At 38.3% G+C, this 26,265-nt stretch overlaps 2 protein-coding genes across 7 annotated transcripts in view; both read right to left on the reverse strand.

Moving 5' to 3' along the window:
* LOC124855635 (rab GTPase-activating protein 1-like) lies at window positions 1-12,552 on the reverse strand. Of its 4 annotated transcripts, XM_047345627.1 has the most exons (9): window positions 12,498-12,552; window positions 12,340-12,410; window positions 5,362-5,436; window positions 5,154-5,264; window positions 3,252-3,356; window positions 3,084-3,167; window positions 2,599-2,670; window positions 2,220-2,477; window positions 1-559 (listed from the first exon to the last, which is right to left on the reverse strand). In XM_047345627.1, the coding sequence occupies exons 3-9, from the start codon at window positions 5,389-5,391 to the stop codon at window positions 329-331; spliced, it is 891 nt and encodes a 296-aa protein (XP_047201583.1). In that variant the 5' UTR covers window positions 5,392-5,436; window positions 12,340-12,410; window positions 12,498-12,552; the 3' UTR covers window positions 1-328. The 4 variants fall into 4 exon arrangements, with proteins under 4 accessions (XP_047201583.1, XP_047201580.1, XP_047201581.1 ...); XM_047345624.1 differs by lacking the exon at window positions 12,498-12,552 and having other exon boundaries at window positions 12,340-12,474; XM_047345625.1 differs by lacking the exons at window positions 12,340-12,410; window positions 12,498-12,552 and adding an exon at window positions 7,354-8,524.
* The window catches only part of LOC124855639 (protein FAM163A-like), a 24,360-nt gene continuing 6,739 nt past the window's right edge, over window positions 8,645-26,265 (reverse strand). The window contains exons 3-5 of one of the 3 annotated variants that reach the window (XM_047345634.1): window positions 24,074-24,295; window positions 13,577-13,691; window positions 8,645-12,954 (exon numbers count right to left, since the gene is read on the reverse strand). In XM_047345634.1, coding sequence (XP_047201590.1) covers window positions 12,577-12,954; window positions 13,577-13,669 — 471 coding nt within the window. In that variant the 5' untranslated portion in view covers window positions 13,670-13,691; window positions 24,074-24,295 and the 3' untranslated portion in view covers window positions 8,645-12,576. Of the gene's footprint in view, window positions 12,955-13,576; window positions 13,692-23,183; window positions 23,526-24,073; window positions 24,296-26,265 lie in introns of those variants that run through there. The other 2 variants (XM_047345636.1, XM_047345633.1) reach the window with 2 other exon arrangements.

Here is a 26,265-nt window from a genome sequence, read left to right on the forward strand (position 1 = left end):
TGAGGAGATCACATGAACTTTATTGATTTTGAAATAATTACAGATAAAGATTTGTCATTTCAAAATGTGCATGATAGATGGAGAATACATAATGACATTAATAAACAACAGTTGCTTTAAAATGATAGAAAGTCCCTGTGACACCACGTGTGCTCCAAGGTACTCTCCTCAGACAAGTTTTGGTGCTTTAGGCTGCCATTTAGTGGAAATACAGAGTAGTTTTTGTATACACAGTACCTAAAAGTTCATGATTGTGCAGGTTTTAGTAGAATTTTAAAGTTCCTCATCCTCCAAATGAATGTTATCTACACACACACAGTCCAGCCATTCAAACATTTTTTGAATGTTCTTTGTGAGGCCACGACAGCTTCTTAGGAGTCCATCCTGAAAGGGAGGAAGTGTGGAGGTTCCAATTCAGGGTTGCAGGGCCCTCTCTGTGCATGCCAATGCTGTGATGTCCCCCCGTGGTGGTCCGCAGTGATGTTAAGGCCTTACTGATCCAGTTGTTTTTTGTTTCCTGGAGATCGTTGGCTAGGACTCCATTCTGGTGCTCCAGCTCCTGTGTAATGAGACATATATAATGTATGGTGCAATGTACAATGAAATGTTGCAGAAAATTTTGACTTCTCTGAAAAAATAAAATAAAAAATGTAACAACAAATGAAATATGGGTTGCTTATACCTTTTATAGGTTTTTAGCAAAATAAGAGGCACGATAACAATACCGTATATACTTGTTGTAAAAAGGTCAAGAATTAAGATTATTCCTGGAAATCAGGCATTTCTTGTAGTTCAGATTTGGCAAGGTCAGAATTTCTGGCACAAACCCTGACTGAAGGTGAAACTGAGTCTGAACTTCCTCTGTTTTGGTTTCTTATATATGTGCTGAATTGTCTATTTCCTATTTGTTCCCTAATATATGAAAAGAGCCTGTATACAGTATATAGTAGTTTATATAAATATTTTTTTGCATATGCATCTAAAAACTTCCCCTCCTTATATTTATATATTTAAATTATGTATCAGAAATTTGACCTAGATTATTGATGCTGTTGTATAAAATGTTTGTATCACCAAGGCATGGGACTGGCTAGCTATTAGCCTTCCAATACTTTGATCTTTTCAACAAACCTATTGCTATATACCGTCTTATGACAGATAAGGTAACTATTACTGATTAGAATCTCACTTTAAAAATAAAAACTATTTTTTAACCAGACATGCAGTTTCTAGCAAATTCAAGCTCTAAATTATCAATAACAATTCCAATTTTCTTTTTGAACCAAAAGTAAATCAAAATACTCTAATTCTTCACTATAGTATCGTATATGGAGTACTGTGTAGAGGTGTGGTAGAACATCATTAGCTATCTTAGCTTTTGTTCGGGAATCTGTTTAAATACAAAATTTCACAAATATCTATAAAGTAAGGCACAACCTTCTGCATGTGAATATACAGAAAATGTTTGAATGTCTCAGAAGAAAATATAACCTGAAAATTATCGGTGCCTACAAGAACTCTGAAAATATTTTATGTTTCTATCTATAGGGTGGAACTGTGAAAAAGTATCTGTGTGGACACACAGGAATGTCCAAACATCACTGCCTAATGGCTAATGATGAATCCACCACCACGAACAACAGTTTTGACACAGAGAAACTGTGGGAGGTTTCAAGAAGTTTCCACTTCTTCTTACTCCATTTCAGAAACATCATTGGGTTGTGATTCTGTAACTGGTGTACAATCTGGTAATTTATTTGTTATTTTCTATTATATTTTTGCGTCCTTTACTCTTTTATTCTCCAACCACTTTTCAAATAAACTACTTAAGTAAACTATACCAACATAAACAACTCGTAGCTTTACTAATCACAGTTTTAAAATATTAGTTTAATAAGAGTAAGGGGTGGTGCTCTCTTAGTTTTCGCTGTCCATATTATTAGGAACACATATGTTTACAAACAACCAATTTTGTCTTTGTTGTAAAGGAAAAATATAAGAGCTGTCTTTCAGCTAGCTAGGTGTCCGTGTGCAACAAGTGGGGGAGGGGCGTTTCTCCACGCTTCAAATAGCCTCAGATCACTCCAGAACTTTCCATGGCATCTCTTTAAAGTAGCTGCATAGCGTAGGAATCATATGACGTTTAGTTTTGAAACTTTGGTTCGACATTGGGAATGGCTCATAGCTAGTCTAAACATTTACATATGTTAAGATTTTACCTGAATCTTGCATTTGGTCTCCACCACTTGCAGTTTAGTCTGGGCCAGCTCCTTTTCCAGTTCTGTGATCTGGGCCTTTAGTGACTCCTTCTCCTGGTTCTCCCTAATGCGGTCTACCCGTGGGGGTCTTTCATTGAACCCCTGCCTGCCTTGTTCAGTCACCTCTAGGCCCTCCATAGACATTGCTGTTTCAGAGCTATGGCCTGCCGTGATTGATTCTGAAATGTGTCGACATTGGGAACAAGCCTCTATTGTGCTCTAGAAGATGACAAGGGAACAGAAGAAGAAGAAGCAGGAAAAAGAGAATGTACACTAAAATTAAAATGTATGAGTGCAATGAATAAGAAGCAGCCGTCTGCAGCAAGAGTGCTACACTCACCTTGAGTGCCTCCAACTCCTCTCTGTGGGCGGCCTCCTGCCTCTCCAGACGCAACGTCAGCTGAGAGCAGATCTGATAGACAAAGCATCTTGTTTAAACTTCTTCAAATAAAACCTGCTCCAATCACACCTACGTTCACATCTATCTATAGCAATACATTGTGATTGCACAATAGTGTCATCAATTCTTGCATGCTCAGTATGAGGGATTGCTGCAAAGTCAACGCCAGTGACTGTCCACTGTCTCTACATGCTCATCCAGGAGGAGGGAATGCTGCAAGTCACTGACTGGATGCAATCTGCTGGGATTCCTTAGACAGAAAAACTATTTATTCAATTTGAATAAATAACTACCTCTGACTGCACTGTTTAATGGTTAGAATTAATTGGAATGTATGTACCTGACTGTTATGAAGTGCCTTGAGACAACATGTGTTCTGAATTGGCGCTATATAAATAAACTGAATTGAATTGAATTCTCAGTACCTGTTTATAGTCTAAGATGACACCAGAATATTTTTTAATCTCCTGCTCAGCCCTCTCCAGCTCTCTCTGAAACACTTCCTTCTGCTAGAAAAAGATCTGTTTTTAAATTTTTTTTCCTTATAACAGACATAATAATTTAAGACACTTTAAAAAAAAATGTATTATTACCATGGCAGCTTCTTCCTCTTTGCTTCTTTTCTCTTCTTCTGTGGCCTGCAGTTGATGATGGGCCTGAAGAAGGTCTTTGGTTAGCTCTTCCACTCTGTCCTCTGCCTGCAAAAATGTAGAAATATACTTACGTCCTCACCGTTATCAAAAACGTTATTATATTTGCTATGCCTGTATAGGGCCCTGTGAAAATACCCTCTTAACCTTTTCACATTTTGTCATGCACCAACTTCAATGTATTTCACTGGGATTTTATGTGATAAACCAACAGCAGCAAAGTGGCCTAGAGCTACAAAGATCCAAATCTCAGGTGGGAGAATCTGTTGAAAGAACTATGAGTTGGGCATAAATCTATGTCTTATAGAGATATGGCAACATTTTTTTTTATGTTAATAGAAAGCCATGTGGAAGAAGGTGCTCTGGCCAAATTAGACCAGAAACCTTTGTGGTACATAAAAAATGTCATGTGTGGTGAAAAGCTGACACCCTGGACACACCATTTCCACTTCAGCATGGCCAAGGAAGGTTGTCAGAATTCATGAGAAGATTTATAGAGTAAAACAGGGTGATCTTGTAAGCAAACCAGTTTGAAGCTGCAAGAGAATTGAAACTAAGGCGGATGGGGTGTTCACCTCCCAGTAGGATCATAACCCTAAACATACAGCCAGAGCTACAGAAGAATGGTTTAGATCAACGCATGTTAGAATGGTCTCTATACCTAAATTATAATCAGTGGCAAGATTTGAGAATTGATGTTCGCAGATTTCCTCCATCTAATCTGACAGTTATTTTGCAAAGAATGGATAAACATTACAGTGGCGACTTGTCAATAGGTGGCGCTAGTGCTCTGTCCATTTTAAAATTGCAGGAAAAAAGCACAAAGACAGTAAAAATAAGTGATTAAATAAAAAGTTATTATCCCATCAGTTCACTCATAAAATGTGTCTAACTTTTTTACCATTCCATTTTGGGTTTATTTGGGGTTATTTCAAGTGTCGGCATAAAAACATAATTTCATTGTCCACATTAGTGTGTATGTAGGTTCTTAAACGTCTGGCCTCCATGTATCTCCGTACTGGTTTCTAATTGGTTCCTTAAACATTTTCTTCTGGGCGGAGCTTTCTGCACCAGTGGTGAATCAGAGCTTTTTTGTGTCATGCTTCATCCCGTCTGATTAATTCATGATACCTCTTCAATGAAAGTCACGCCCGTGGCAGCCTAGATACTATGGTGTGAATGCCATTTAAATATACAGGTGCAAACAAAAGAGTCAGACAACAATGACGTAGAGAATGGCGAAATTAAAGAAAATTCGGGTGATTAACTTACAAAGTATTACTTTCACAAGGCTTTTGGTGGAGGAAAATAGTAGATAAAGGAATATTACTGACCAGACCTAAAAATCCAGCAGGAGTCAAGTGACCGTGGATGGTTTTATGTTCAAGTAGAGCTTATGATTGTGTTGTAATCGCCAACCAGCAGTCACTGGTGTCTAGATAACACATCCCCTTAAAAGCTGGAGTATGGACACAGGGGAGCTGAATACAAACCCATGCCACACTTGTCAGATTTTTATTTGTAAAAAACTGGAAAAACCATGTATCAATTTCCCTTCCACTTCACCACTAGGCACTTCTTTGTGCTAATCTATCACATAAAACCAAAATAAAACACACTGAATGTTGTTGTAACATGACAAAATGTTGAAGGGGTATTAAAACCTTTGCTACCTACTCTAAATATTGCCAGGGTGCATACATGACACTAGAGTGTTAACTAGAGTTTTAGATCCATCATTCCACCATTTTCAACACACCATAATGCAGTGTAAATGAGAGCTTAAAATGCTAAACCTTTGTTAGGGATGAGCTGCTCCTTTCTCAGATAGAGTCTTAATAGTACCTTGTCTAGAGCATTCCTCAATGCAACCTTGCTGGTGATTAGTCTGTGGGCCAAACTATCATTTTCCTGCTCCAGACGAAGGCTGGCCTGCTGAAGTCGACGGTTTTCTTTCTGCGAATTGCAGAAAAAAAACCCATTTAGTTTCTGTAGCCGAAGAATGAAAATTAAGTCATTTCACAAAAAGAGGAAGATATGAGTCAATTGTGACCAAGTATTCGTCCAAAGGGTCATCGTCCATGATTTGAAGTCGACTTGCCCCAAGTTTCACTTTCTTTGTGGGGACCTTAGAAGAAAAAAAGACATGGCTTGTTAGTATGGCAAAACTGACATGTTTTAAAGACATGGAGAAATCCATCTCTCCCAGAAACAGATTTGTAGGATGATGAGCTTGACAAATCAAGAACATGCCTCAGAATGAGATCCAAACAAGGGTAAATCAAAGATAAGATAAAGCCAAGTACATGGGGGACATGGTAATCTACAACGCATCTTGGGGAATTATGGGGGATGGAAGGGTTTATGGCAAAGCATGAAATGGGTTTTCATATCTTAAATATCTAAAACGACGAATCTGCAGTCTTTTCAGGGTTTTGCAAATCAGAAATCTTACTTGCGGAGGAATATGTTTTGTGTTCAGTTTTATGCTTTCTCATGACCAGTCAGCAACAGCTCATGTGAGGAATGCAGAGAGACATTGTGAACTGAAGCGCACTCCATTAAGGTGATGTTTACTGCTCAAAATAAAACAGCAGGTTAGAGGCTTTAATTTGAACTATTAAACTTAAACAACAGTTTCGACACTAAAACAGCCCTACTTTAATCAAGATAATTAGGAATGTAAGCTGTAAAGTATGTGTTAAAATTAAGCTATGTGAAAGGTACCTGTGATATGACTAAACATGTTATTTTTCTCCAAAAATTAGGATGTTTTCCAATGCTGAAGCTGCTGTAAGTTCTATATATATTTGATTTTAAAATAATGTGGATCATATTTTACAAACTGTTAGATTTGTTTGCAGCTGGTGAAGATACAATATCCTTAGAAGATCGGGATTACTCACTGATCAAACACGAGCTATGCTGAAAGGCCAGCAGTTTTAAAGATCTTGATGTTCTGTAGGGGCGTGCTGACAGAGAACATGCCCACATCATTTTGCAGGACATCATAAAATCCTTAATTGAACAGTCCTTTATTTGAGGACAAAGGCAGCAAGTGTAGACAAGCTGACTGTGGTGCACAACCCTGGGGGCTGTTCCAAGCATTTTTGCAGGAGAACAGTTTATTTGATTTAAAATTTGATTGGAGAGGGGAAAACATGTAAAACAACACAGAACATTATAGGCATTTTACATTACATGATGTAAAATGTTTTAAAATACAAACTAAAACCAGAAAAACATGGCAGAAAATTTAAATGGATTAAAGAATAGCCAGAATGGCTAAAGATTCAGCCAATGTGCAGATTTAGCATGCCCAGAGAGGGTCTACAGAGTGGCCTGAGAGGGTCTTTGATCAGACAGGTTCTGGTTAACTGTGAGTACTGTTACAATTAGGAGATGCCTATGTGAAGGAGGCGAAACCAAGGAGGAACTGCTATCCAATCATCTTGGGCTGGAATAGGCTACTAGTCTGTCCATGCCAGAAGTTAACTGACTCCATGCAGCACTGGTGTGAAGTCACAGTGGTTATGCAACTAAATATTAGTTAAGTGGTTCACAGAAAAGCTTAATTTTCAAAAATGTTTCCGTTCATACAGTAAATGTTGGAGTTAAGAAAAATGCAATACTTTTGAGTACCCTAATATTCTTTTTTTTCCCACAATTTCTGTAGTTCTGATACCACATTTAATCCAAATAATTTGAATAGAATGGAAATAGAATCTGCAGTATTTCCAAATGCGTTTGTGTGTATGAAATAGAGCTATTAGAAGAATATGGACTTTGCTCATTTTTTCCAAGTTCTGCTATTACCTTGGACACAACTATACATGGCATTGATTTGAATGACCCTGATTAGTGCAATATTCTTCTCTAACATAAAGTCTAATAAAAGGTTTAAGAAGTAGTGGCAATAAAACCCAGACAAAATTAAAATAGTTTGCTAAATTAAACTATTTACAACCTACAATGGATGAAAAATGTGTTCTGTAGTGGATTTTTATACATGATAACAAATGATTCAAGAGTGAATGAATCTTACGTTGAACGTAGGTTCAGTTTCAGCGACCAGACAGGCGAGGATCTCCTCCTCACTCATCTGCTCATAAGCATGGGCATCATAGGCCGTCACCAAGGACACCTCCTGCATCATCTTGCCCAGATTTTCGGCCAATGGGACAGCTCCCACCCACACAGACCGAAACAGTCGCAGCGCTTCCACCCCTCCAATTCCAACCAGAAAAGCAAAGATAATCCACCTGTAGACGCTTGAGTGACTCACAAGATGTGAGACTAGTTCAGAAAGAATCTGTCCCCCAGTTTTACTCCCTCAGAAGAAGACAGCGCCAACCTGAGAGCTTAAACAGCAAAGGTGAGGTTGAAGTCCAAGTTTCCCGGAAGGAAGGAAACTTTGTTTAAAGTCCAAAGGTGAACAATGTTCACACAGCAACACCAGACACAGGTGAAGTGCAGAGTGGATATGTGTGTTGCAGGTGTGTGGGCAACACCAGGTTTAACAGGGTTTATATACGACCTGACAGTGTGAGAAAGGAAAGAGAGCTTTGGACACACCCACAGTTGTGTTTACATTTCTTATCTCACATGTCTTCTTCTCTGACAATCAAATCCAACAGTTTACATCCCTTAAAGGCCAATTTAACCAAGCAACCTGCTAAAAGAATAATTTATGTAGGGATAACAAGGAAACATAGTACGTTTTTGTGCTGTGAACTTTATTTTTCTCCTTTTCACCCCCCCTTTTTATTCACACTCTGACACACTGCTGTGTGAACCTGCTAGACTTGTCAAGTCAACCCTGCTGTGCGTGTAAGAAGTAAATGAAGTGGCATCTGTGATATTTCTCCCAGGTGGTGTTGATGCAGTAGCTCTATTATTGTCATGGGCTGAGCAACCTGACAGGAAAAGCAAACAGGTCCAGCAGGCGAGGCAATGCATAACAAAACAGGCCGGCAGAATAGGAGGTCTGTGCTGCTCCACCTGTAAGTAGCCCACACTTTTTCTCACCTTAACGTGACAATGCAATTTCTTTTAACTTCTCGTTTGGCTGTGAAGTTTCATTTCTTTCAAATTGTAGATATGCATTGTTTTTTTTCCAACTCTCACTTCCCATTTCACATGGTTAAGTGTTGGTGATTTTCACTTCTGTCCTTGATTTTTACTTTTTTTTTCACGTTTGTCCCTTTGTGGTCAATACTTTTTGCTGTAATTTACTGTGTATATTTTCCTTTTTTATGCAGAAGCTGTGAATTCAACAAATTATGTTTCGTCCCTCTGTGTCACAGTCGGAGAAGACGCACAAAAAAGTCTAGGGAGACCTATAAACATTTATTTTCTCCACAAAACAAAAAAAGGGTTGGGAATATGTGAGACAAAGTGGATTTTCTCACTCTAACAGGTTGTATTAAGAGATAATCTATCAATACAATTGAAAGAAAGGACAGAAATCTAAAAATAAAACCAAAGCAAACAACAAAAGCACAAAGCATCTTCTACCAGACAATGGGAATATCATTTTGGCTAAGTCATAGTCATGTAAACACAAAAGCTTATTTGAAACAGCAAAAAAACAAGAATGATTTATTGTATATATTGATTTGATGTGGGACATCAAAACATTGATCAGTAGAGGATGTGATAAAGCTCTGTGTTGACATTAATAATAGTCCAGCGCCTTGCAGATGTATTCAACACCTTTTCACATTTTGTCACATTGCAACCACAAACTAGACCAACACAAAGTCATATATAAAAACAAAGTCCAAAGGAAACAGGTTTTCAATGAAAAATCTGAGAAGTTTGGTGACCATATGAGTTCATTCCCCTTTACTCTGCTACCCTGAAATCAAATCTTCTAAAGTTCCCCAATTGATAAATAGCACTATCTCGTAAGATCTTAGGATAAATCCAGCTGTTCTGTGAAGGTCCCAGACGTCTGTTACACAACATTAGTGAACAAACAGCATCAGGAAATTATATATTATTCCAAGCCTGTCAGGCCACGGAGCTGTGTGCAGGTTTGTCTTGCTGTGTGAGTGTTGTTTCTCCTTTCCTTTACTAGGGTGTGACAGGTAGGTGCAGCCGCACAGCTGCACTGCATCAAGAGCAATCATTGACGAGCTTCTTAAGCATCTGAGATCTTGGAGGAGGCATTGGATTGTTTACTCTGCCGAGTGGTAATCAGACCAATAAACTCTGCTCTGTGTTTGCCTTTGTGCTGACCTGCCTTTGCTAACCCCAGCTCTGTTCCTCCCTGAAGGTTGCTGACAGCAAGACCCTGGTCTGGATAAATCCTCTGTGGTTCTGGCTTTACCTTGCTGGTTGTCAGCAAACCCGCTTCCTGGAGAACCTGCTTTGGGTTCAGCTTCCTGCCGAATGGTAAATACTTCAGTGAATTTACCTCAGTCCAAGTACCGCTCTGGATCCACAAGATCAGACTGCAAAATCGCCCCGCGTTTCACCTGCCCTGCCTGTCCACCCTCCAACCCTATTCACCATTTGGAGGAATTCACTCGCACAGCACGCTTGCCTGTCAGCCTCAGTCTCCGTGGCTTGCTCACTTCTTTCCAGAACCAGCACACACATCTACAAATAAGCCTGGAACTCTTACCTTCAACATTAAGAACCACCTGTCTGATAGTAACCGCTCTGTTTTCCCTAGTGAGCCGATCCCTGAAGCCTGCTGGCCACGGAATCCTGACACTGCCCAAAAACACACTTTCAATCAACTTGTTTAAACCTTTCCTGTGTCTCTGGTGTGCTGCTCTAGAGTCTCCTGGTTCAGAACCCAACATGACAAAGCCTTGAATTTCTCAAGGAGCACTGTTTAATCCGTCATCTGAAATGGAAAGAGGATGGCAAAACTGCAAACCTGCCACGAGTAGCACATCCACCTACACTGGCTTGGAAGTACGAAAAGGCTTGGAGAGCACTAATCCGAGAAGCCATGTGGAAGGTGTTGTGGATTGAGGGCCTACAGACAAAGCGCTATGGCGGAGACCTAAAAGTAAAACATGGTGGTGGCAGAATCATGCTGTGGGGATGTGTTTTTTTCCAATAGAGAAAGGGAAGATGCTCAGAGTTGGTTGTGCTAAATACAAGGCAAGGACTGGAAGAAAACTTCTTAGAGGCTGTAAAATACACCTTCCAGCATGAAAAGTGCCCTAAACACAAAGCTGGAGCCAAGGGAATAGTTTAGATTAAAGCATATTCACATGTTAAAATGGCCTAGTCAAAGTCTGGAGCTAAATCCCTTTGAGAATCTGTGGGGGTACTTGAGAGTTGATGTTTACTGATATCTAATCTAACAGAGATTAACCTATTTTGGGTATGAATACTTTTTCAAGGCACTCTATTGTGACTAAATACTGTTTCCTAAATAAAGGTCTTGGCAATACTATATTTGTATCTCTGAACAGCATTTATCATAATTTAGGAATGACTTCCATGTAAAATTCCAACTCTAAACAGAGATCTCTTGTTCCTACCTACAGTACTGTATTTTTCTCACAGTAAAAATACAAGAGAACATAAAACAGAAGAGGAGAAATTAAGATAACACCAAATTTCACCTAAAGTTTCACAGAAAAATAGAAATTCAAGCATATACTGTGTAATAACACTGGATCTTGTTACTGTACCATGGCAGACAGGATGGCTTTAAAATCATTACAATATGGTACATAATCTTAGTATCTGTTTGATTTTTTTTGTCTTTTTCATTTAACAAATTCCAAGGTTTTTCTCTCGTCTTTCACAAACAAGAAAAGGCTCACAGCACCAACTTATAAAGCAGACACCGTGAAACAAACATCCCCTTTTAATAGCCTGGTTTTCTTACAGTTTACCAGAATAGAGATCACAACTAAAACACATGTGAGACTTTCCTTGTTGACTGAAACCAACTGACAAAAAAACTGCGAGATGCACAAAACTGCATAAAAACTCCCCTTTGCCTTCCCTGTTTCATCTCTGGACAAAACTCCATTTGGAGTTTCTATTACTGGCAAACAACCGTTCCTAAAAGAAAACTGTTAGCCCTCATGTACAGTAAGTTGTAGGGTGGAGGAGGGTGGGGTTCACACTTGCCTTTCACTGTCTCGGTTAACATTCGGAAAGGGAAGGAGAAAAGAATCACAGAAACTGAACTGAAAGGGTGATATGGAGAAAAGTCCTTTATAAGATGAGCGCAGATATATCATGTGCCTCAACTGCTCTTCATTGCATTGCTAATCAGAATTTATCACATGCGATTTGATGTTGATACTAGAGGAAAGAAAATTCATTCGTCATTTAAGCTTGAACTGAGAGAAAGGAATTTCCTGGACTAAATATGCTTTTAGTTTTACAGAAGAAGAGTGACACATACATCAGATCTAACACTGCTTCCATTCAACCTTATTTACACAAATTTTCTGCAATTTCTTTCAGAAAACACAAAAATGGCTCCCATAGGTTTCTCCAATCTGTGCACCTCTACCAATGAATGATTTACACATATAATTCTAGTGGTAGTGGAAGCCCATGTTTTTGTAGCACTATATAGATATTCCTAGGCCTGCAGCATATTGCTACAGGTTGCAGCAAAAAAGTGACTGATAGAGGTCTTGTAGGCCATGTTGAGTTGTATTTTTATGTTGTAGTTTTATGAGTTAATTAGAAATATCATGAGGTGGTGCCAGGGTAAAAAATGCATGTTCTCAAGTAAAGTTTTCTGGAACATCTGCGTTATTTAGAACAGATTTACAGAAAAAATACAACTTGAAATAGATGATTTATTTGTTGGCTCAAAGAATTTATCCTTATATTCCAGACATAATTCTATCAGAAAATCCTTGGAATTTATTAGTTTATAATTCTGAAAATGTTTTATTTTTGATATGAATTTACATGTGGCTTGAATACATTTACATCTGTACTGGTACAGAGATCATACTCCCAATGCAGTTACCACATCAGTAACATGGGATTTAGCCCTGTATAATGCCAGTTATAGCTGTGTGCCACTTACTGGAGAGGAAATGATGTTCTTGCTGCAGCGTTGGTGGGCTGCTGCATGGATTTGTTGCCCACACAGGAGCCCTGTCAGTGGGTTGAGATTGTGGATGACTGTGACTAAAGCCAGATGCAATAATCTAGGTGTCATTGTGCCGTGTTTTAATAAATTACCTGATTTTAGTTCTAAAGGGCATGTGCAAGTAAAATGTGTTGGTATACGTGTATGAAGAAATTTCCAGTGAATAGAGAATTAGACGTCGGTGCTATAGGGGCGTGGCGGTGGAGGGAAAACGTCTGTAGGGTTGTAGTAGCTCACAGGGGAAGAGCTCTGTGGGTTGACAGGTAGGGGAAGAGAGACAGATGGGTTTTCGTAGTAGGTGTGGAAGCCCAGCCGCTCCCCTCCGTTATGCATGTCGTCTGCGAGTCCAGAGCGGATGGGGTACGGCGAACACGTGGGGCAGGGATTGTGGTGTGAACCTGAGTCCAGCTGATCCAGTGAGACGGGGGTGATGTCGTTCCCATCCATGGCGAGGGCGTTGCACGCGTTGCAGGGAAAATGAGACAGAGGATCAGTTCCTGCCACCGAGCCCACATCCGCCTCAGACTCATTTTTCTTACAGCAGTAATACTGCAGGAGGTGGACAGTAAACACAGCAGGAGAGAGAAGGGGAGAGATATTCAGACACTTTCCTTGGAGAACATATTATACAATCAGTTGTACTGAAGGAAAAGGAAGTGAGCTCAATCATTTTCACTCAATGACGCATATGTGAGAAAATACTTTAAAGCTTGTGGTAAAGAAAACGTGAACATTTTTAGTTTTGAACTTCACTACCGTGAATCAGAAACCATCTTAATAATCACAGTTTTTCCTCTTCTTCTCATTTAGTCTTTAAGTTACGTTATTATGCACAAACAGATTAAATGTCTCATATAAAAATTTAGAAAGTGTTTCTGTGATCATGCACTGAATGCACAAAATTTTCAGTTATGCAATAAAACATGATATTTACACATCTTTACCAGGGAGGTCAGCAAAGTTATCCAAGTTTATCTGTATATTGTTCAAGGTAAATTTTAACGTTTTGTCTTGGAAACAGCCAACAATGTGGCAGAAATAATATTTCTTGGCTTTCACTGATTATTTTTACAGATGAAAGTAAAACAGCTTTCCCAAAGTTCTCTTTTTTAAATATTCTCTTTGTTTTTAAAGAGTGAGTGACATGCATTCATGTGTAACTACTAGATACCTGGAGTCTACAGTAACAGAGAACTGCTACAATGCACAGCAGTATCACCCCAGCAAGAATTCCTCCGGTTATAACGATAGTTCCCGCTGACATTCGACCAGCTCTCCATCCAACCCTTTAAAGATACAAAGAGAAACAGAAAAGCTGAGCTTGTCAGAATACAATATATGAACATAAGAAAGAGAAGAAATGCAGTGACCATTGCCAAAAACGTTGCTGCAGACTATCTTTTCATACAAGAACAAAATGCACATGTGGAAAAAGTAGCTTTCTCGCTTTCCCACTGTGAAGCAACAGTAAATAATGGAGTATGCTGTAAATATTAAGTTATATAACTGAATAAAACTAAGTTTTTTTCAGCTTTATGGGTATAGATGAGTAATAATGTCTGATTAAGGCTCACAGATAATCTGCAGAACAGTGACAATAATGTATGAAGATTATTTCAGTCTGTTAGCTGGAATGAACAGAGTTAAGACAAAACGTTTACTTTTTCCTTACAATACCCAGAGGTTATGGTTATCTGCCTGAATGAACTGATCTGATTTAAAAAGATGTCCTCATTGTGTTGTTTTTGTGATACTTGGGCCTTGGTCCAAACTTTTACATTGTATTCCCACTGGATTTTGACCTGGTGACTGTGCAAGTCATATTATAATTTAGTATAGTCAAAACCCTTATTTCTGAGTGAGCCTGTCCTTTTTAGCCTCATGTTATACTATTGTTGTATGATAAAGGATGGATGGATGGATGGATGGAAAATATTTTGTAATTCTTGATGAAAGCTTCCCCCTGAGGAAGCTTGGGTGAATGGCAGATGTTTTTAGACATGATGCAAAAACAAAGCATACTGCATCGTCTTGTTAATTGCACAACCTCACTGTTTTTTATGAGAATTTATGTATTTGGACATACTCAATACAGCAACAAATGAGTCAAACAAATTATATAGGTCAGTAGAAAAGAGAATGATGCAATAACTCTTACTTACACACACACACACACACACACACACACACACTTGTTTTGCTATATGTAGTGAGGACCATCTGTTGACTCCCATTGACTTCCATTGATTTTCATTCATTTTCAACCCTTTCTATGCCCTAACCCTGACAATAACCCTAAACCTAACTATTACCAGTGCATGCCTAACCCTAACCTTAACCTAAACTCAATTCACACCTTAGTCCTAAATCTAACCGTTAGCAAAATAGGTCGTGAGAACCAGCAAAATGTCCTCACTTTGGTAGAAACGGTCCTCAATTTGATGGTGAAATCGGGAAAATGGTTCTCACTGTGATGCCAAGACAGGAACACACACACACACACACACACACACACACACACACACACACACACATCTGTGGTGAGCACTTTAGATTTATGCTGTTGTATTCACTGAGAAAAAAATCTTCCTGCTTAGCTACTTGGAAAATTACCACAAAAAAGCCACAAGCAAATAGCAGATAGCTGCAATTTCACCTGCAGATCCTCCCATGAACATTTCAGAGCTGTAATTGCTTGTGCAAAACTAGCTCAGGTCTCTACAACTTACTTTCCCCACAGCTATAGTCTGAGGTATACAATCAGCGCTAAGGGTAACTCTTACTACATGAAACTTTCCATTCTTCGAGAGACTTTTAAAAACAGTAACACAATAGATCTTTATATCATCATGCCGAAGGGGCTAGAAAAGTGAAGACTTTTGTATTGAATCTAGTAGCTAGGAGCATACCAAGTGGATAATATCAGATATTCCTGGCCTTTTCCTAGTTTTCAATTTGAATTGCTTTAACTTGCCAATACAAATATTAAACAGTTCTTATTTCTCTAAAGGAATTATAAAAACCTTTTTATATCTAACCTTCTAACTGTGAGCAGTCATTTTTATTGGGACCAAAGGTCATGCCACACTACTGTGTGAGAGAGTAGCTGTTGTTTTTTACTAAGATATTAAAAATCTATTTCAGAGTTGACATTTTAAACTGTCAATAGCATTTTATGTTTGCAATTAGCATAGCTAGCATTACAAAACAAGAGCTTCCATGTTTATTCCCAAGAGAACCTAAGATTCCCAAAACGCTGCCAACGTTTCCAAAGCCAGCATGCTGCCTGACAGACGGTTGTTGAAAGTTTAAAAGGATACAACAGAGCAGCTTTGCTGTACTTCATTCAGCGTTCGTGTTGTCTAGAGAAATCCTTGCAGCCAAAAATAGATTTTCCTTATAAAGGAATTTATAAGTTCAATTTTAGTGAGGTAGCCAACTTTGAGTCTTCTTCACTTAGTAACCACTTCCACATCGAAGAGTTTTGATGGCACCAGTGTGGTGGTTTAACAGATCGGAAAAAGGTGGGATTTTTGAGCTCCTGGCCAGCCAGCTGCTGGTCAGGGGCAATCAAGCTCGAGGGGATGCAAGCAAAGACATAAAAAAGGAAAAAAGCAAGCTAACGTCTTTAGCTTTTAATAGGGGGTGACTCACTAGCTTTAAGGCATATTACATTTATTTATTTTATGCTGGTATGGACAATGGAACAAAATCCTAAAGATAAATAACAGATCTTAAAAAAAAAATAAAAAAAAACTTTAGGCAACTTAAGAGACTGTTTAATTGGCAGGAGAGAATAGCTTACGTGGCCATTGACTTTGAAATGTTATTATTTTTCATTATGGAAACATAATCTGCAAAGTGAAGAGGTATTGAAAGTGGACGAGCTAAAGTATCTGGGTTGTAACACTCCCTACCAATTAACACAGAAAAAGACAGACAGGGTGACGTGGATGGAGACAAGGGTTGTGACATAACGATAGCTGCAGGAGTTAAAAGGAAGGTCTGGAAGATGGTTGTGGAACCTCATATTATGTATAGCACGGAGACAGTGGCAATTGCAAAAAAAAGATTATCAGCTGGCTCGGCAATGATGGTAACCGATCAGATGGAAACTGAAAAATCCCTCTTCCTTCTAGTCAGTGGATAAACCAGAGCTAGATCCCGTCATAACAACACTTTTCGGTGTGGAAGCTGTTACTGTGGTGAGAAAATTTTAAGTTCGCTATTTCTAGCATGTCTATAGTGTTTCTAAACACACCGAGAGAAAACACAAAAGGTGTATGTTTTCTATGGAGGCTTTTGATCGGTTCCCTCAGGCTTTACTTTTAAATATAAAGTAAAGCTAAATGTGCTACAGAAAAGTCGCTCTGTTTGATTCTTTTGAGTATTCAGCCTCTGTCTGACGTTAAACATAGGTTTACATTCTCTAAAGAATACAGAGATTAATGTTTGCAATTATTAACGCTTGCCTTGAAAATATTAGATGCTAAGGAACGTTTCAAATTTCAAGGCCATAATCTTGTTTTTGCTTTAAAATATCAGTACAACTCTGTTTCACAGTGATTCTCTTGCTCTCTCTCTCTCTTTCTCTCACACACACACACACACAAAGATACACACACAAACATCATACACAATGTGACATCTCCTCTGCTCCTATCATAAATAATTTAGAACCACCCACAGCAGGAAATATAGAAAAATGTTTTTGAGACAAACAGGAATTGAATGTGTTATGATTTGGGGTTGTTTGGTTTCTGGTGTTTTTTCTTATATGTTTCTCACAGTTTTTGAATCATGCTTCTGTTTATTATTTTCCTGGTCATGCTTTAGTTTTTGTCTTCTAGTTTTATGTTTTTCTAGTTGTATTTCTATTAGTTTTTATCCTTGGATTTGCGTTCTGCTCAAGCCATGTTTTGCTCCCGTCACGTTGTGTTCTGTCTGTCAATTAATGTTATTCGGTTCACCTGCACTAAGCTAATCTGTCTCCTTGCTTCACCTGGTTCACGCTCCATAAATACACACCTGTTCAGTTATTCATCACAGAATCATTTTCAAATCATGCTCAAGTCTTGTTTTCTCGATCATGCTCGTCTTGTTTTTTCAAATCATGATGTCTTGTTTTTCGGATCATGCCATTCCTGTCTCGCCTGCCTGTTTCTGTTTTGTTCCTGCCTCCTCCGTGAGTGAGTTTTTATTTTTATTCATTAAATCTTTTTCACTTACCGTCATGCTGCCTGCTAGTCTGCATATCGGGGTCCTACGCTGCACTGAGCCTAACAGAATGTACATCATGAACTTTTCAAAATAAACTCAGCCTCAAAACTCTGATCGATGCATCTATTAGAAAGATAATAGTTAGATGGTTTATACACATGAAGAAGAACAGTACATATGCTAAACAAAGGATGTTAAAATGGAGCTGCTAGAGAGGAAGAGAAGAGGAAAAACTACAGAGAAGGTTCATGGATGTAGTGACGAAAGAGATTCAGATAGTTGGTGTGACAGAGGAAAACATCAGGAATGTGGTGACATGGAGGCAGAAGAACAGCTGTGGTGATGTATAAATGGAGCAGCTAAAATAATATCAGATAATAATAATCAGAAATTAAACATACAGAAGCAAATTTCACTCTGTCTGTAGTTATAAAGCTGAAGCTAATGCTAACAGGAAGCCTTATGGGTGAAAGGATTACAATCTCCGACCAACAGAAGGTTTCAAAGCCAGGTGATCCAATGTTATTATCGGCACCCTTTTTTGGTGTGTTGGTAAACCAGATCTATACAGTCTACTGTAATATCTCCACTACCAGATCTATTGAGGCACAGCAAGGGAATGAAGCAGCTGCGTCAGCCAGCTCCTTTAACACAACTATTATACGAATGTTTCATGCCCAAAGAAATAGACAAAATTCTGATTCCAGGTCGGAAGAGGTATGGAAAAAATAAATGGTAAATGGACTGCATTTATGTAGCGCTTTTTCAATCACACGACCCACTAAAGCGCTTCACGCTAGAGCTACATTCACCCAATGACACTTACCACTTACAAACACGCACACATATATACACCGATACGCAGATTGGTAGGCAACAAATATTAACCAAATAAAATGAAAATAATTGTCCTGGACTATTGGCAATCAGCTGTCTCAGTTTTTAAATACTGCCATTGTAACGACTGTAGAAAATCTCATTTTGGTCATCCTGCAACTACACCAAACCTATGTGGCTTTTTATCAAAACAGCTTCACGAATATCAATCAGATTACTGTAGAGGTAATCTTTATATTACAGTGTAGAAGTAACCATCTGACATTAAAGGGCAGATCTAATGAATTAATAACCAATTTAAATAAGCATACTAATGCAAATAATACACATTCAGCCATTCTACAGTTTTTCAATGCAAAGAGCTAATCTCATGATTTATCTTTCTGACACAAAAATAAACTTTGAAGTTGGGCTGTAAAAACCAGAATCTGTTCTACCATAAATGCAGTGAGGAGATGTCGCATGGAGCAGTACTGCACAACAGCCTAGGGTTGTAGTAGATTATAACAGAAATTGAGTTGTTTTGTTGATAAAAAAAAAGACTTTTTCATTGTGAGCATGCCATAATGTTTTAAAAGTGAATAAGTAATTCATTACTGCTGTTTGCTCCTCTTATTTTTGTCATTCACTTTATTAATGTGGTTCTCTCAGATTCCTAGTCTGAAACCCTTAAAACTTACAGCAAATTTCTGTTCTGCATGAAACAGCTTTGGTTCACCCCAAAGAACATTATGACCGCAGGAGCCGTTCACTATCAAAGATCGTTGAGTTTATAATCAGCATTTAAGCTATGCACCTTTTGAGTTTATAATAAGAAAAACTACCTTGTTATACTTAACTTTATGAAATTACTCATTAACATATTCAACCAAGACACTGCAAAGACCACCCAGGAAAAAAAGGTGAAATATGCCCTTAAGGTATGTGCTTGTAATGAAATTCAAAAGTATAGACATGCCCTGCAAATAATTACACTCGCCTAAGAATATTTAAAAGCTGCAATTACAATATGTGCTTAGTTCTAATAGAATAGCTCTGAATGAGATTAACATGCTGAATGCATCAGCACCAACTTTGCTCACCACCCATAGAACACAATGTTATATATGCATAATGCACTGCAGGTCCAGCATACCAAATATGACAAGTGTAACTATTGCATTGAAGCTCAACTGTGACTGATTCATGAAAAAGAAAGTAATTAATTTAGAGGAGGTCGGCGTATATTTTAAACTGGCTTCGAAAAAGTAGAAACATCCTCTGGAAACAGGTTGCAATAGATTATACGGTTCAATTTCTTACTAATAATCAACAGTTAAATGACACCAATCTGCCTCAGGTTATATTTTAGCAAAAAAGTCATATCTTTGATAAGAGATAAAATCATTTAACAGCAATTAAAAACACTAAGACTATTTAAGAGAAAATTAATAGCATTCTCCCAACTGGTGATAGTGATCTCTCACTAGTTTTAGCTGTTATAGTAAAACTCAATTTGTAGTTACACTGTTGCCGTTATAATTAGCTTTTTTAACTTAAAAAGACCAACTTTATCTAAACCAATGTGTCTTCTAGGCCTAAACCCATCAAAACCAAAGCTGTCTTACACTTAAAGTGCCTGTGACATCACATTCTCGTGATAAATCCAATTACATTTATGGAAATGAAACACTGATACAATATTTTAAAAAGTGAATTCATGCCACTGAAATGAACGGTTGTTGAGATATATTGTCAAATATTTCACTAAAATAGCATTTCCAGGCTACTCCTTTGCGATTTTGTTGCGCTCTTTTATGATGTCAGAGGGGAACCCCTGCAGGTGTTACGTAAATTCGCGTTTCCCCATCAGATACGTTTTCCCCGGCGTCTCCTTGCCACTCAGGCGGCAAAAAAGGCGCGTGCTTGTTGCAGGCTCGGAACCGTCGCACTGTGCTCGCACCACAGGGGAACTACGGTAACCCTGAAAGCTCAAACGTCGTGTTCCGGAGAAGTCGATCTACATTTGTTGAGATAGTGTGTTATTAATAGATAAACTAATATATCATCATTTTACAGATAGATAGATAGATAGATAGATAGATAGATAGATAGATAGATAGATAGATAGATAGATAGATAGATAGATAGATAGATAGATAGATAGATAGATAGATAGATAGATAGATAGATAGATAGATAGATAGATAGATAGATAGATAGATAGATAGATAGATAGATAGATAGATAGATAGATAGATAGATAGATAGATAGATAGATAGATAGATAGATAGATAGATAGGACTATGCCTTTGATCTAAACTATTCTATTGTAGCTCTGGCTGTATGTTTAGGGTAGTTATAATGCTGGAGGATGAACCTCCGCCACAGTCGCAAATGCTTTGCAGCCTCTAACAAGTTTTCTTTCAGTATTATTCTGTATTTAGCTTCATCCCTTTTCCCATTAAATCTGACTAGCTCCTCCCCTGTTGAAAAAAGCATTCAACATGAAGCCGCTAACTACTTGTGTGTGCAAAGCAATATACAGTGTCAGTTTCCCAACAAATACTCGTAGCATTTTCCGTGTGGGACAATTGACCAGAGCACCTTCCTCTACATATTTCCCTAAACCACCTGTGGAAAACTGTAAATGTTTGTTCACTAATGGTCTCTAACAAAACTGAGGCGTTCAGCTGCACAACGCACTTTGCAGGCTTTTATTTCTAAAGAAAATTTAAAAACTATATATTATTTTTCATCCAGTCACAATTTTTCACCACTTTCCTGGTCTATCATAAAATATCTCAATAAAACACATCAAAGTTTGTGGTTGTGATGTAAAATAAATAAAATCTTAGTTGGGTATCAATGCTTTTCAAGGCAATGTACAAGTGTATCTCAATTTTACTAGGAATGACAGGGAAGCATCAAATACCCATAAATCATATCTCAGAACACCAACACAAGGCACAAGGATGACCCCTTAAATCAGCATGTAAAACAAATGATTTTGACATTAATTTAGAATGATTCATGCCGCTCACTTTAGGCAGAATGATTAATTTTAAACGCTCCCATTATAGTAATTACAACACCAGGCAATTTTGTTTATCTACTGTTCAACTTGATTAACTAAAACATGCAGATTTCTCAGCTGAAGAGCAACATTTAATTATAATAGGCCCTTGATTTTATAAAATCTCCCTCTCTGAATTAAGCTATGAATGCAGTTTTATATGCCCTAAGTGATTTTTATATATAAATGTATGGTACATTATTATGAGTTTCTGCTTACTGCTAGTGAAAATATCACACATACCTAAGATTAGAATATTACATCAGACCAATAAAAAATTTAATTGTAAAACTGTCCTAGAGATCCCCGCCAAACAATTAAGTCTGTCAATTAAGATGTGTGTGATCAACAGCGTCAAAGACTGCTGAAACATCTAACAAGACTAAATCAATAAATTCCCCAGGGTCTGCAGACATCACGTTGTGACTGCATAGTTCCAATTTATTAAGATGGTGTAAAAAAATCTGAGAAAGAAATGCAACTATGGCACTGAGTTTAAATGAGCATGCAGGCCTCCCCTCCCTACAAGCTCACCATGCAGTACTCTCTGTTGCATCACCGTACTAAATTATACACACGAGCGACACAACAATGTTGTTAAAAGTGAAGTGAGGTCATGCTTGCACCCCATTTCTTTCTTTCCTCCATCCTTCATATTTTTCCTTAGTCCTTATTTTTGTTTTCCTTTTAATTGCTCAATCCTTTTTCACTGAAGTGTACATCTTTCTTTTCTTGTTCCATCAGTTTTAATCTGAGACCTGTGTAAAAATACTAGTGGCACAGTTTTATAAAAAAAAAATATGGTCATCCTTGATGTTCATCAACGAAGACAGAGCACTAAAACCATTTCAGAAACAACAATAAGTAATTTTGACTAACATGCCACCAGATTATGCGTTAAATCGAGAACTGAGGTGAGGGCTCAAATTAGAGATTTTCCAACAGAATGGAGAGACAAAGACACAAAAAGACACAGGTTGGAGGACAGATTTCATCTGCAGTCAGTGTATTCTCAGCCAGCATAGTTATTGTGTGAGCTTAAGTGTGTCCCGTGTTAACAGATAAAACTGAAAAACACTAAGTTCCAAGAAAGAAATACGGCAAACTTTATAAAACGTGTGCCCTGGAAAGGTCAGAAGGTTTTACTGGAAATCCCACCAGCTGCTAAACTGGAGATGTGACAAGATTTTTTTTAAGAGCACCGGACATTTACATGTAATTATAAACTATTGACAGACAGCCAGATTCACTAAGAGACTGTGTTTTCCCCCACACAAAACACGTCCCGACCAGAGATTGCAGATCAACTTAAATCACATTTTTTCCCTCAGGCTAATCAAGCAGTGTCTCTCTGTGCTGTCACAGTTTGACCCTTTTAATTGAGGGAATATGTATGTATTTAGCAGAAACCAAACCCACTTTTTAGTAAATTGATGGAATAATGGAAAAGTATCTGATTCTGAAAAACCAACGGCAGTGATAAGGAAACCAGATCAGAAATTTAAAGGTGGACTTCTTTTCAAACACTTCAGAGTACTTAAGAACTCTTAGTCCACAGACTGCTGGAGATAGAGTTCACAAAGACAAACTGAGACACTCAAGACAGCCAACCATGCATGCATACATTTACTCCTTAGAATGACTTAGAATGACAAACTAACATACCATTTATGCTTATGGACTATGGGAAGAAGACGGAGTACCCAGAAAGAACCCACGTATTCACAGGGAGAACATGCAAACTCCACGCAGATGATCTCAGGCTGGGATTTGAATCCAGAACCTTCTTGCTGCAAGACAACAGTGTTAATAACTGTGTTACCATGCAGTCTGTTATTGTTTATATCTTAAAAATAAATAAAACTGAATAGTGTGTTTCTCTTGTCCAGAGAATATTGATAAAGTCATCTTCAAGTAGAAGCTCAAACAGCATATGGGAGTTGAGCAGCACCGGACACAGCTCTCAACAAACCCAAGCAGCAGGAGGAGTTGTTCAAAAGAAAATCAATGGCACTCCTATGTCTAAGCAATGTCTATCCACAAACCCTGTATTCAGTCTCCATGGTAACCAACTGTTGTTCTGGCCAATGGCTGCTAGTCTCCAATATTACCATTACTGGTTCAGGTCTTAGCTCAGATATACGCCACAGCAAATAAGCTTAGCAGCAAATCTGAGTTGTCCAGATGGAAGCATGTGACCTATCTGTGACCTATGTGACTAATAGATTCTGCCAGATTCAGAAATGTAGTTATAAAGATGGTCAAAATCAGATCATGAAACAAATTTCCCTATTAGACATTGATAATCTGAGTAAATACAAAAACACTTTCAACTTATGATTTTATTTATTAAGGGAAAGAAGCTATCCAAACCAACATGGCCTTATGTGAAAAAGTAACAAATTCCCTTGTTAAATCCTCCTTTAACTTTGATTGCCCAAAATGTTTGGTTCCAAGAACAGGACATCTATGGCTCTGCAGAGCTCACTTGCGTCAGTAAAGCATCCATTACATCTGACACAAAACTAACACAGCATTTCAGAAATACAACATACCAACAGTCAACATAGTGTTGGTAGTTTGATGGTCTGCATCTGCTTTGCTGCTACTGGACCTGGACCCCAAGCTGGATGATGGGAACGTAAATTCTGCTCTCTAGCAGAAAATCCAGAAAGGAAAATGTCCAGCCACAATTTTGTGACCTTAAGCTTAAATAGATTTGAGTTATGCAGCAGGACAATGATCCAAAGGACACCAGCAGGTCCACCTCTGAATGGCTGAAAAGAAAAGAAAATATTTGTGAGTGGCCTAGTCAAAGTTTAGACTCCTATCCAATTGAGAAGCTGTGACATGGTTTTTAGCACACCGTTTATGATTAAAAACGCTGCAATGTGGCTGAAATAAAACAATTCTGCAAAAAAGAGTTGACCAAAATTCCTTCACTGCGATGTAAAAGACTCATTGCTGATTGTAACAAGTTTTTGCTGGCAGTTATTGCCACAAAGGCAGCTATGACCTTGGGTTTAGGTTATTAAGAGGCAATTACTTTTCACATACGGCCAGATTGATTTGGAAAGCGCTTTTCGCCTAATAACTGAACCCATCAATTGAAAACAGTTTTTCGTGTTTTTTTTTACTCGGGTTATCTTCGTCTTGTTTAATAAGCTGAATAATTTAAGTGTAAGCAAAAACAAAAAACATATATATATATATATATATATGTGCAAAAATACAAGATATCTGTAAAGGAGACATTTGGTAACATTTTCTTCACAAAAACAACTAAATGAATTGCCAGAGTGTCTTATGCAAGAAATTTATTGAATCTATTGACCTTTAAAGACTAATTAAGTACTCAATAATTTATAAAAAGTAATTATTACATTGAACAAATATCTAGTGCCCTCTGAAGTAATTAAAGGAGCTGTGGAATGTCTCTGGCTCTTTGGGTTAGTGTTACAGTAAAATATTGAGTTCATTCACTGTATGATGTGGGGATAATTACTATTTGAAATGACAAAGCATTCAACATTGCTGCAGCTATGTGTTTTTCTGAGTTACCTAGGAGACTCCCAGTTCTGGCTTTGTTTTTAATATACAGGTCCTTCTCAAAATATTAGCATATTATGATAAAGTTCATTATTTTCCATAATGTAATGATGAAAATGTAACATTCATATATTTTAGATTCATTGCACACTAACTGAAATATTTCAGGTCTTTCATTGTCTTAATATGGATGATTGTGGCATACAGCTCATGAAAACCCAAAATTCCTATCTCACAAAATTAGCATATTTCATCCGACCAATAAAAGAAAAGTGTTTTTAGTACAAAAAACATCAACCTTCAAATAATCATGTACAGTTATGCACTCAATACTTGGTCGGGAATCCTTTGGCTGAAATGACTGCTTCAATGCGGCGTGGCATGGAGGCAATCAGCCTGTGACACTGCTGAGGTCTTATGGAGGCCCAGGATGCTTCGATAGCGGCCTTTAGCTCATCCAGAGTGTTGGGTCTTGAGTCTCTCAACGTTCTCTTCACAATATCCCACAGATTCTCTATGGGGTTCAGGTCAGGAGAGTTGGCAGGCCAATTGAGCACAGTGATACCATGGTCAGTAAACCATTTACCAGTGGTTTTGGCACTGTGAGCAGGTGCCAGGTCATGCTGAAAAATGAAATCTTCATCTCCATAAAGCTTTTCAGCAGATGGAAGCATGAAGTGCTCCAAAATCTCCTGATAGCTAGCTGCATTGACCCTGCCCTTGATAAAACACAGTGGACCAACACCAGCAGCTGACACGGCACCCCAGACCATCACTGACTGTGGGTACTTGACACTGGACTTCTGGCATTTTGGCATTTCCTTCTCCCCAGTCTTCCTCCAGACTCTGGCACCTTGATTTCTGAATGACATGCAGAATTTGCTTTCATCCGAAAAAATACTTTGGACCACTGAGCAACAGTCCAGTGCTGCTTCTCTGTAGCCCAGGTCAGGCGCTTCTGCCGCTGTTTCTGGTTCAAAAGTGGCTTGACCTGGGAATGCAGCACCTGTAGCCCATTTCCTGCACACGCCTGTGCACGGTGGCTCTGGATGTTTCTACTCCAGACTCAGTCCACTGCTTCCGCAGGTCCCCCAAGGTCTGGAATCGGCCCTTCTCCACAATCTTCCTCAGGGTCCGGTCACCTCTTCTCGTTGTGCAGCGTTTTCTGCCACACTTTTTCCTTCCCACAGACTTCCCA

The sequence above is a fragment of the Girardinichthys multiradiatus genome, chromosome 19, assembly GCF_021462225.1.
Source record: "Girardinichthys multiradiatus isolate DD_20200921_A chromosome 19, DD_fGirMul_XY1, whole genome shotgun sequence".
Lineage (NCBI taxonomy): Eukaryota > Metazoa > Chordata > Actinopteri > Cyprinodontiformes > Goodeidae > Girardinichthys > Girardinichthys multiradiatus.

Coding starts and splice junctions, on each gene's coding strand:
- LOC124855635 (XM_047345624.1), bottom strand. CDS start 12,474: ATGACACCTAGATTATTGCATCTGGCTTTAGTCACAGTCATCCACAAT. Junction 5,265..5,361: donor ACCCTTTGGACGAATACTTG/GTCACAATTGAC, acceptor TGCAATTCGCAG/AAAGAAAACCGTCGACTTCA. Junction 3,168..3,251: donor AAGAGGAAGAAGCTGCCATG/GTAATAATACAT, acceptor ATCTTTTTCTAG/CAGAAGGAAGTGTTTCAGAG.